Source organism: Callospermophilus lateralis, chromosome 7 (assembly GCF_048772815.1).
Source record: "Callospermophilus lateralis isolate mCalLat2 chromosome 7, mCalLat2.hap1, whole genome shotgun sequence".
Classification (NCBI taxonomy): Eukaryota; Metazoa; Chordata; class Mammalia; order Rodentia; family Sciuridae; genus Callospermophilus; species Callospermophilus lateralis.
The window spans coordinates 69,364,435-69,376,919 of NC_135311.1; the positions used below are offsets into that span (position 1 = coordinate 69,364,435).

The window sequence follows — 12,485 nt, forward strand, 5'->3', positions numbered from 1 at the left end:
TAGTCTTCTAGGGAACTTGGCCTTCAGTAGATAGGGGAATTCACAGAGAGCCCCTTCTTGGGATTTAGGAAGGAATGAAAAGTTAGAGGTAGGGTAGAGGTGCAGGAAAAGATCAGAGAGACCTTGGCTTTCCTTTAGTTCAAAGCTTGTAGAATGTCAAAGTGTTGTATGTTTGGGGTCTTGTTTTCTGAGCCCCAGCACTTGTAATGAAGGACTCTCATGATGACTCTCAATTTCCCAATTGTTAATTTTTCCATTTTTCCAATGAGCACCATACAAGATCAGATATTCTGCCCAGTGTGGGAGATTTAGAGTTGAAAAGATTTAATTTTGTTCTTGAGATTATCAGTATCTAGAAAGAGGAACAGCACATCTATGTGTAGAGATGTTAAAAAGTGCAAGGTCACCTTCCTCGGTGGTGCACAGCCTATAATCCCATTAGCTTGGGAGGCTGAGGCAGGAGGATCACGAGTTCAAAGTCAGCCTAAGCAACTTAGTGAGACCCTGCCTCTAAATAAAATATAAAAAGGACTGGCTCAGTGGTTAAGTGATCCTGGGTTCAACCCAAAGTATAACAAACAAACAAAACACAAGGAAACCTGTGCCAGAGTCTGGCAAAATGAAGAGAGAAGGCATTTATGTTCAGAAGGAGGAACATTCACTGAGGACTGATGCATTTGTGTGACGTTTAACCCAGGAGTGGGCACTGGAGATGCACCTTGAAGAATGACCCCCTTTCAGCAAAGGGCATGGTAAGTGGGTGACTTGAACACCAGCTCCACAGAATATTATATGTTCACTAATAGTATAAATAGAGAAACTGTGATTATTTGGAAAACAGTGGTCTGTACACGTTTAAGTGAAAAAGAATAAAACTATTTCTGTTGCTAAGACTATGTAAACTATGGTTTTGATTATGGAGTGGAGAGAAAGCTGGAAAGATGTGTTGTATGGTGAAATTCTGGGTGACATTTTCTTCTTAATTTTTCACTTTCATATGGCTTATTATTATTATTTTGTTACACATTTTATTATTATTTATATATGATAGCAGAATGCCTTACAATTCTTATTACACATATAGAGCACATTTTTTCATATCTCTGGTTATATACAAAGTATATTCATACCAATTCCTGTCTTGATACATGTACTTTGAATAATGATGAACATCATGTTCCACCATCCTTACTAACCCCCTACCCCTTCGCTTACTCTCCAACCCCTTTGTCCTATCTAGAGTTCGTCTATTCCTCTCAGGCTCCCTCTCCCTACCCCACTATGAATCAGCCTCCTCATATCAAAGAAAACATTCAGCATATGGTTCTGGGGGATTAGCTAACTTCACTTAGCATTATTTCTCTAACTCCATCCATTTACCCGCAAATGCCATGATTTTATTCTCTTTTATTGCTGAGTAATATTCCATTGTGTATATATGCCACATTTTTAAAAAATCCATTCATCTACTGAAGGGCATCTAGGTTGGTTCCACGGCTTGGCTATTGTGGAATTGTGCTGCTGTAAACATTGATGTGGCCATGTCCCTGTAGTATGCTGTTTTTAAGTCCTTTGGGTTTAGATGGAGGAGAGGGATAGCTGGGTCAAATGTTGGTTCCATTCCCAATTTTTCAAGGAATCTCCATACTGCTTTCCAGATTGGCTGCACCAATTTGCAGTCCCACCAGCAATGTATGAGTGTACCTTTCCCCCGCCCCCACATCCTCGCCAACAATTATTGTTGTTTATCTTCATAATAGCTGCCATTCTGACTGGAGTGAGATAAAATATCACATTATTATTATTATTGTTATTATTATTATTTTGTTACACACTTTTTAAAGCAACAAAGTTTGGAAAGGAGATGAGTGTTCCTGTCCAGAAAAACAACCTTGTCACAGACTTAAAAAAATGCGAAAGTAGTTTGCTTGTGTACCCATTTCTTCAATTGAGTCTATTGAGTAACTGTGTTCAGATACCACTGTTGAAACAGAAAGCGGGACTGTTTGGACTGAATGTGCCAGGAACGACTTCAGCAAGCTGCCCGGCTCTTGGCTTGGAGAACGAGGTATCAGTGGCTTGTGAAGCTCTCTCCACCCGAGGGGTGCAGGAGAGCAACTTTTGGACTTGGGTGTTTGGACGACTGAAAATGAACGACACCTGAAGTGACCAGCTTGCACCGTGCTCTGCTGATGTGGATGGCAATCATAACATCTTTTCCCAGTGACACTTCTTCGGTACCCCTGTTTCCAGAAACACTGAAGCATGGGCAGCAACTTTTCCAGTTTGAATGAAACTGTTCTCCTTTTTCTTCTAATTGTCCCCAACTTGGCTAACACAAACGTGGAGTTCCTCGCTGCCCTAGCATAGAGACAGAATTGCTGGCCCCCGCAGGGCGTGAGGCACTCTCATTTTTTCTTATAGAGAACAACCTTGGAAAGGTCTCTGGAGAAAGGGTATAGAAATTCAAGAAATCTCAAGCTCTGGGGTTGCCTGTGTTTTCCTGGCTCCTATATTCAAGGAACAATCATCAGGGCTTTGTGAACTGATTGCTTCTGTCCTCAGATCTCCCAACGTGGAGTTAGAAGTGAGGTTGCCTTGGAGTAAATTGGATCCCCTGTGTGGCTGGCTCTAGCTTTCACCCTGCTCCCTGTGACATTTCCCCAAGGGCCAGCTCTTAGTGTGGAGGCCTCCAGAGTGTTTATGGACATCTCTCTTCTGTTCTTCTCCTTTGAGCTTCTCATAGATGCCTGGGGGCAGCTTGCATGAAGTCCTGCCCCACCACTGCTGAGAGTGCTGCGCATGTTCCTGTGGAACTCTGCTGCTCTGCTCTGCAGGTGTCTCTCAAATGCAAAGCTCCCGGGGCCATAAGGCCTCACTGTGGCCACTCTTCCCTCCCCTGCAGTGATCTGCCTGCCAGCTTCCCTGGCTTCGGCCCAGAAATAGGGAGAATGTCGCCCTCCATCAACTCTTGTTTCCCTTTGTCACTTGATCATCAAAGCCATCTGGACTGTGGCCTGAATGACCCAGAAAAGGAGTTACTCCTGTCTCTACGGCCAGCCTTTTTTGTTCAGGGAGGGTTAGGGTTAGACAAGGTCATCAGTAGGAACAACATGACTGAAGATTGGCAGCTTTGTTAGAAGAAGGAGAGAGGAAATTGAGGGTGGTGACACATACCTGTAATCCCAGGTACTCGGGAGACTGAGGCTGGAGGATTGCGAGTTCGAGGCCAGCTTGGGTGACTTAGCAAGAAAAAAAAAAAGTGAGCGCAGACTGGTAACATAGCTGAATAGAAGAATGTAAAATGTGTCAGGCCTGTGTTCAATCTGAAAAAGAAGAAGCAGGAGAAGATGGAGAAGGACCAGAATGGACAGGTGTACCTGTGTGCCCCCGTTTCTTTCACCAGATGATGTTCTGCACTATCTCAGGACTCCACACTATTATTAGCAAGTTTAATAGCTTTATGTGGATTATTAAAACAAATCTACCACATTCCCCTGAATTATCAAGTCTGAAATTGACTTTGTTTGTTTTTGACTTTGCAAAAGTAAGACCAAAAATAACCCAAGCACACCTTTAACAAACCCACATTAAGAAATGAACTTCATTTAAAAATTCCAACCCATCTAAATTCTCCTTTTTTAATGTACTAGAAGAATATAGTTTTCAATTAGAAGAATCAAGATGGAAATATACACAATTTAAAGTGATTCTTTAGGCTGTGCACAAATCCAATCTCGTTGTCTTTATTATTGTATACAAACCCAAAAAAGTACTTAAGCCCCTGAATTCATATTTATCTTTCACTGAGAAGGCTATGAACAAAGAGAATTTTAGTATGGGAGAAATGCAAAGAGTAGAGCAGAAAGAGGGAGGAAAAGAAAAGGAAACAGGCAGATAAAGGGTAAAATGATTTTAATAAAATATGGAGAAAAAATAGTTTCAGATCTGTCCCCTGATTTTACTGTGTTCCAGAAGCACAATGATGAGGAAATGACAAAAAATAGTATCATCTAATATCACTATATTTCAGGTCAAGTTTCTTCACCAAAAGTTATAAAAATTAAATGATTTGGTGCTAAAGTTAATTTTTCTGTTAATGTGAAATTATAACTGGGGAAAAATTACTATTTGAACAGATTTACACAAACAGGAAACCTGATTAGAAATGAATTGACAAGATACCACTCTTAAGATACTAATCTTTTGTTGAATATATTTTCTTATTTCATATACAAGGTATCTAACTTAACTAAAGTCATTATGCCATTAGGATTTAATTATTTTTTTCTCATCATGACCATGCAGCTGAATCATGTGTTACAATGTGCAAGTGCTTTTGCAATATTTTATGTGTATATGTTTGAAATATATTATATATATATTTTTATATAATTAAAAAATAATCTGTTCATAAGTTTACATAAAATCAATGTTTTCTATTAAGCCTCTGAACCAAAATTGCAAGGCTTGGAAATTACAATGAATGTAGAGAAAAGAGTTCCAAAAGAAGAATAATAGGATAGCTAATGGGGAACAAAGAAAAAAATGTTGACCTATGCATAAAATAAAAAGATATCATAAGCCTGGGAAGGAAAATGTTTAAAATATGTTAACTTCAGAAAAATATTCCTCTTGGCAACTCAGAATTCAATATTATTTTAATATCATTAGTGAACCACTCCAATGGAGAGATTCAATGACACCAAGTCGAGAATGAATCCCTAACTGAAACCAACAGAGAAGATGAGTACTTAGTATTCTGGCCAATACAAAAGAGATTTTGCCTCTTTTCCTAAATAAGCAGATTCATTTCAGCACACAGTGGAACACAGGGGGCTGGATGACACAAGAATAAATAGCAAAGTCTCAGAGTGAGGCAGATGGTCAAGAAGAGAAAGGAGTTGTTTCAAATAAAGCAGATTTTTCATTTGTCAAAATACAGGTATCTAATTCAGCATATGTACAAAGCAAAACTGCTAGATGAATTCTTGCTTCTAAAAACAGGAAACACCTCCAATATGAAGAAATCAAGTATTATTTTTTAGGTTACGCCACAAGCCAAGTTTCTTTATTTTTCTTATATTCCATGAATACTTTTGTATTGACACAAATCTACTCAATTCTAACTGTTCTGTTTAAGGTTTCAACAATGTCAGAGTATCTCAGTATTCTTGTTCATCTAGTTAAAAAAAAAAAAAAAAAAGAAAGTTTTTAAGCTGATTCTCTAATTTGTTTAAAAAACAAGGGGGAAGAAGAAATGGGAAAGCCAAAAAGCTTTGATTTTTAGAGGGAAGTTCAAGGTATCCTGATTACAAAACCCAGCTTACACAGATGACTATCAGAAGGATGAGGGGGAGGCGTAGGCAATGGGAAGAGTCCCTAGCTAACAGATTTTTGAAATAAGTTACAGAACATTACCCATGTTCCTTCACTGGAAGGAGGAGAAGCATATGTGAAGGTACTTGCTAGGGTGTCTCCAAGGCAGGTATGATTAATAATACTTAACCACCACTGGGACAAGTACCTGTCAGTTCAAATGAAGGAAAGGGACAACAGCAATTAAATGTGCTGGTGGGGATCTCTATATTCAAAGTTTTCCACTGCAGACTTTCTTGCACATCTCCCTCCATCTTTTCACATAAAAAGTTCTAATGTCTTAATGCTCAATGTCTTAGGAAAGCTGAGGAAGTTCCCACCTTTTTTGAGCAATTTTGGGAGAGGTGGTGGAAGAAACTTCATTTCTGTTATTGTGAGGAAGATCAATTAGACTCCTTACTTTGGAACTCTTAATACACACCTCCACAGAAATACAGTTTGTTATACATCACAGCTCTCGTTTTTCAAATTAATCTTTGGAAAACTTTATAATTCACATTCTGACCCTATTCTACCTACACCAAACTCTTTAAAACAGAAAAATTCTCCAATAACTTATGCTACACATCATATACCACCCAAGACTGGAAGATATCAAAATGTCAGATTTATGGTAGTATACAGTCTACATTATGTTCTTAGTGAGAGCCTTAATTTTTATGGAGTACTAGGGTATTAGTTTAAATTATAGCTTCTAAGCTTATTTAATGAAACGAAGAGGCAAAAGTTAAGTAACACAATAGTTGACTGCATTTAATAATAACAGTGATGATAATCAATCCTTAATTTAGAAGAGATGACAAATCATTTCATAATTTCTGAAAAAAAAGCACCTATTAATATCATTTAAGTTTTATACTGTTAAGGAAGGAGCAACTCCCTTCTATTAAAACCAGACTTTATGAAAACAATCAAAAACTTTTGTTTTATACTACAAGGAATATTCCTGGACCGACAGTGATAAAGTCTTTAGAATCACTATCCAGGGTGGCCAACGAGGACTAGAAGAGTACGTACACTTTGACTGGTATTTCCATATTTTAAGCTACTGTTACCCCTAAACTTTAGGAAATGCACAGAAAAGACATATACCACCATAAACACTTAAATAAGACTTATAATTATATTTAAATTAACATGTTTATCAAACAAATACAAAGTTTAATTATAAGGATTTCCTTATTGGAACACCTACCTCTTGTAAGGTGTTAATATCTACTCCATCCCCTTGGATAACTCTAAGATAAGGTGGCAGCAACTTGTAGCCCTTTGAGTTCTCAGTAACAGGAAACTTCTTACCTAAAATATCCAAAACCTGTATGAAAAAACACATGCAACAAAAATAACTGAAACTGAAAAAAAGTATAAAAACTTTTCAAAGTTAAAATGATTTTCTTTGTTAGACAATCTTGAGAATATAAAAATTAATTCAACTTCTTAAAAAGTTTATAAAGATTTATAAAATTTGATCCCAATTTCTTTTAATCACATTAGAAAGAGGTATGTTATTTCCATCATAAAGTGTTTAAAACAGTTTTCTTCCTTTATATCTTTTCAAATTACAAAGATTCAAGGAAGAAAATCCTTATTATTAGATTAAAACAAATATTTTAAAGAAATATGCAAAGCATGATTCAACAAACTCATGATTATACATTTGATTCAGCCCTTGTCCTCCATACCATGCTAAGATGTTAGAAAGAATGAATATATACTCCCATTATTTGGCTAGGCAATGCAAGCACTTGGCTCTTTTCTGTGAATTTTTGAAATCATATACCAATGAGAGTAGAGACATATATATATTTTATTCTACTTGTGTCCAAGTTTTGTTTGGCTTAATTTTGTTTGATGTAACTCAAATACAAATCCATTTGAATTACAAAGTTCAAAGAAATTGTGATAGACAAAGTTGGAAATGAAGCATATAAATGCACAGTTTCTCTCAGGTTCTCCTTTCCTCTATTAAAGCCAAATCGCATAATATAGGCAAACCATCCTACTCATTCATTAACGATTCAAAGTTTTGTAGCAGTTGAAATACTTAAAAACAGATTCAAATTTCTTGGAAAACTTGGTCAGAGATAGAAAATACATACAAGGCAGCCCCTCCCATCCCTTCTTTTTCTTAAATGAACTGATTTAAATATCCTGATAATAAGAAAATTCCAAATAGATAACTTTGTGTGTGTGTGTGTGTGTGTGTGCGTGTGTGTGTGTGTACCGGGGATCGAACTCAGGAGTACACGATCACTGAACCACATCCCCAGCCCTATTTTATATTTTATTTAGAAACAGGGTCTCACTGAGTTGCTTAGTGCCTTCCTTTCTGGATTTGTACTCGCGATCCTCCTGCCTCAGCCTCCTGAGCTGCTGAGATTAGAGGCACACATCACCTCACCCAGCTCAATCTGTTCTTATAACTAGTTGTGTACATTTTTACTATGTAATAAAAAGGTCAAGCCCCATTTGGTTTGCTAAAACCAAATATTTCAGGCTAAGACAAGAGTTTCAGAGTGGCTTATCATTTAATAGAAAAAGGCCTCCTTGTAGCTAAGTCCCCTCTTCACAAGGGGTAATTTATCATATGTTCATTCGCTGAGAAAGTGGGAAAGTAGGAAAGCTGCAGTCAAAAGACCTATAGTGGATCCTTGCTCCTTATTTTTCATGTTGTGTGACCTTGGGCAAGTCACTTTAAGCCTCTGTTTCTTCTTGTACAACAGAGAAAATAATGTTTATTATAGGGCTTTTGATGAGATTAAATGACACATCTTAATGTAAGGCACCTATCTCCTACAATATTTTTCTAGTAGGAGGCATTTATTAATCCTGTTCTTATTAGTGCTTTTTGAAAGCAATCAAGTCCTAAACACTGGAAGAAAAAAAAGCAATATCGCTGTATTATCAGCAGTATTGCAAAAGAATTACTACTGGAAAAGTAATTTTAAATCATATTTATTCCACATCACTCTGCACATATTTCTCACAACAACTTCAAAGGTAAAACAATGATTTGAGATAAAACAAAGAAACCATACACTTGGTGCCCAAAATACAGGATTACAATGGTAATGCCATTAACTGAATTTGAAGGTACACAGGAAAAAAATGATCAATTCAGTAGTAACTACTTGATAGTATAAAAGTAACCCATAACTCTTGGTATCCTTTCTCTGTTATTATTGTGTGACCTTGGGCAGATCTATTACTCTCTCTGGGATGTAAGTCTTAAAAAAAAAAAAAAAAAGGAGACTGATCCATAAAGCTCCGAAATGATGTGTGTATAAATTAAATTAAAAGTAGTGTAGATGCAGTTGGTCTACAGGCATTTTAATGATCAAGTTACATATTAAAATTTACCTTTAATACAGTGTCAAGAGGATTTCCAGAATCAGGTCTGATTATTAGTGGTGCCTCTGTACTTCTGATACTATTAAATGTCTTAGATCTTCACCCCATATTTTTTCACACGCGTTATAAATGTCATAGCTATCGCTGACCACAGATACAGGCACTGATGAAAACTGTGTTACTATATGTTCAAAAGCATCTTTTTCATGGTCTTTCCCCCAAGCTGTTATGGTACTAGAAAACAAAATGAAAATACAGATTTACTTAGCAACACATTATCTACTCCTGAAGCACCATTAACCATATCTTATGTTTACTATCTACATCAACAACACCACAGAGAAGGTGAGGGATTTAATTTATGAATGCATGTCATAAGGTAAATGTAATATTTGGGACAGATTTTCTCTTGGCCAATTTGTTTTCAGCAATTTCAAGTAACCTTATTTGGTTTTAGTAGTTATTAAGTTACTGGCTCTTAAGTCATATTCAACCAAATTAAAAACTTTTTGTTGTTGTTGTTTTGGGGGGGTTGTTGGTATTCCTCAATCTATTCTTTAAAATCAGTAAGTTAAAAAGTCCTTGCTAAATGTCCTCCATACTTTATGCCAAGATATTACAAAGAATGAATACATACTCCCATTATTTTGCTAGGCAATGCAAGCACTTGGCCCTCTTCCATGAAGTTTTGAAACTACCAATGATAGTAGGAACATTTTTTTTAACCTTTCAAAATCTTATATTTAGAGGCACTTATTCTGTAAGTTTCATACATACAGTCAACTAACTGTTGTATCTTCAAATGGGCAGTTAACAGGCAGTCATTTATTTCACTTACAGATTATCTATTACTAATTAATACATGCCCAAGGAATAAGAATTTTAATGTTTATTTGGGGCAAAACATAATTAAGATGGTAAATAAAGAATGAGAGTTTCATACTATTGGGCAAGAATGATTAGCATGATTTTTTTGTAATTTTCTCAGTAATGATTTTTATTGAATAGATTTAATAACATATAATTATAAACATTTGATGCTTAATATATAATTTTAAGAATTCTTAAACAGAATTTAGTAATTAATTTGAAAATATTATTTCCAGTTTCTTATGTCAGTCAATTTTTTTTTTCCTTTCTAATTTTCTAGTCTTGGTGACTCTCCCTGTTCTCTCTTTTTTTTTTAAATCTGTTCTCTTCAGTGAAATAACAGAAAGTGTGAAAGCTTATTCATTATGCAGCCCGTATAAGTATAAATTTGCCATAAAACTGTTTAAAAAGCTATACTAATTTAAATTTGCAATTGCCATTTTATATAATTCTTTTCTAAAGGACTGGAAATTAGCATTTTTTTCACATACTGTTAGTAGTAAGCTGGGAGTAGCTGAGTGCAGGCCCATGTCAGGACTATAAAGACCTAGCTACCCAGAGACTAGCCTTGTCTGAAGTTAATTAAGGGCCCATTTATATAAAAATTATTTAATAGTGAACACTCTCAGAAACTACAGAGGCTGTCAGTTGCTATGTTGCTAGCTGTCTACTTCATGCAAGCAACTGAAGGCTAAAGAGAAAAGTAAGATATTCAGAATGCTACTGTCCTCTTTCTGAGAGAATTCAGCTCAATAAACACCAACTCTAATGAATTTTTACAATGTAAGTGTAAACCTACAGTTAGAGGTCATTGCTTATTCAGATACTGTTCTCCAAAGTTATATCAATACAGTCATCTAACTCTGCTACTAATGATGCGTACCATGTCTAACAAACAACTGACTTTTAGTCCTCATGTTACTTGCTTTCTCCATGGTACGTGAACATCCCAGAAGCACTCTTTCCCCTGACTTCAATGGTATCTCTCACATTTAATTTTTTCCCATTTCTATGATTCCTTTTTAATTTCTCCCAGATGTTGTGTTCCCCTTCCACTTGACCTGTCAAAAGTTAGTACTTTCCAAGGTTCTGACTCAGGCATTTGTGTTCCTCTGCAATATCTCCCTGTGTCAAACTCTCAAAGGGTTAAAAAATAACCTAGTGTTGAGGGTTTCCAAAACTTGTACAGTAGTCCATGTTTTTCTCCTGGCTCCAGATCTACTTTGTTAGGTAGGAGGTTGAGTATCTTCATCTCTTCACCCCAGATGTGTCTAATGGCCCCCTCTGCACAAACCCTTCATTATACCTCCTCTTCTAAAGTCAGTACTTCTCTGTGGAGACTGTAAATATTTGCTGTTTGTTTCATGAATTCTACCCATCCTATTACCCCAAATTTCATACATCAAATTAAAATCAACCCTTTTTCCAAAATTGACAGGGAAAAGTCATGTGACTGAATTATTTCTATGTCTGGATTCTCATACTCTCTAAGAAAATATATTATAATGATAATAGTAATGCTGAGTTCTCTTAAGGTTATTTTGATGTATTTACTTTTGATGAACTTCTGATGCTGGAGATACAATATCTTATTTTCTCCTTTTGTTTGGTTGGATGAAGGTAACAAAGAACAGAGAGATAAATGACTTGCCCAAGGCCACCCATTGTCAGCTGTAAGGTCACTCATGGTTTACCAACTTTCAGTCCAGTGCTCTTTTCACTGTACTATGTTGTTTAAAATATTTAAGAATAGCTGAACTATTCCTACATATCAAGAAGTCAAATACAGTAAGCATTATTAGTAGTGCCTCTGTACTAATAATGACCATAATATAGAACTGGATTTTCACTCTGTGCTCGTTACAGTGTCCGTTTCACTTTAACACAAATGCCTTAAAGTAGATATTATATTTATTTTCAGATCTATGGTATATTTATGATGTTATTCCTATGAAAACAAAATCACCAGCGAAGAGTCTACTATATGATTACTACATTAAAATTTTAAAAGATGTATGCATATGCACATGTAAGTTCAAATAAAAATATTCTAACCCACTGCGTGTGGTGGCATATGCCTGTAATCCCAGCAGCTCTGAAGGCTGAGGCAGGAGGTTCGAGAGTTCAAAGCCAGCCTCAGCAACAGTGAGGCACTAAGCAACTCAGTGAGACCTGGTCTCTAAATAAAATACAAAATAGGGCTGGGGATGTGGCTCAGTGGTTTGTTCCCCTGAGTTCAATCCCTGGTACCGCCCCCTACCAATACTCTTTAAACCTAAAACTATCTATTATCAACATCCTTAATTTCCAATTTATTAGTCTCTTGAAACATATATGAAAGTTTTCAACAAGCTTCTACTAATATAGCAATTTTCAAAAATGTTGGCTGAATCAACTCTCTACTAAACTTCAACTCATATCACCAAGTTTTAGCAATTTTATCTCTTGAGCACTGCTTATGTTTACCTACTTCTTTTCAGTCATTTAGCCACCTGGTTCTGGATCTCATCTCCTCAAGACTGTTTCCTATAAAGCCTAGCTTCTGGTTTTTCAAGTATATAGGAAATCCTGCTTTCAAAATAATTTCCTAAAGTATGTCTCTTATAACATTGTTTCTTTGCTCAAAAACTTCAGGGACTATTCTCATTTAAAAAAAAGGCCTATTTAGCTCCTTAGCCCATTTATTGATTGGGTTGTTTGTGTTTTTTGGCATTAAGTTTTTGAGTTCTTTATGTATCCTAGAGATTAATGCTCTATCTGACGTGTGTGTGGCAAAAATTTGCTCCCAAAATATAGATTCTCTTTTCATCTCATTGTTTCTTTCTTTTGCTGAGAAGAAGCTTTTTAATTTGATACCATCCCATTTATTAATTCTTGATTTTATT

At 36.0% G+C, this 12,485-nt stretch overlaps 1 protein-coding gene across 1 annotated transcript in view; it reads right to left on the reverse strand.

Annotated features, from left to right (window-relative positions):
- The window catches only part of LOC143405198 (nicotinamide phosphoribosyltransferase-like), a 43,558-nt gene that overhangs the window by 15,723 nt on the left and 15,350 nt on the right, over positions 1–12,485 (reverse strand). Inside the window, 4 exon segments of the mRNA XM_076863573.1 lie at positions 3,178–3,326; positions 6,575–6,694; positions 8,740–8,807; positions 8,810–8,964. Of these exon segments, the coding sequence (XP_076719688.1) occupies positions 3,178–3,326; positions 6,575–6,694; positions 8,740–8,807; positions 8,810–8,964 (492 nt within the window).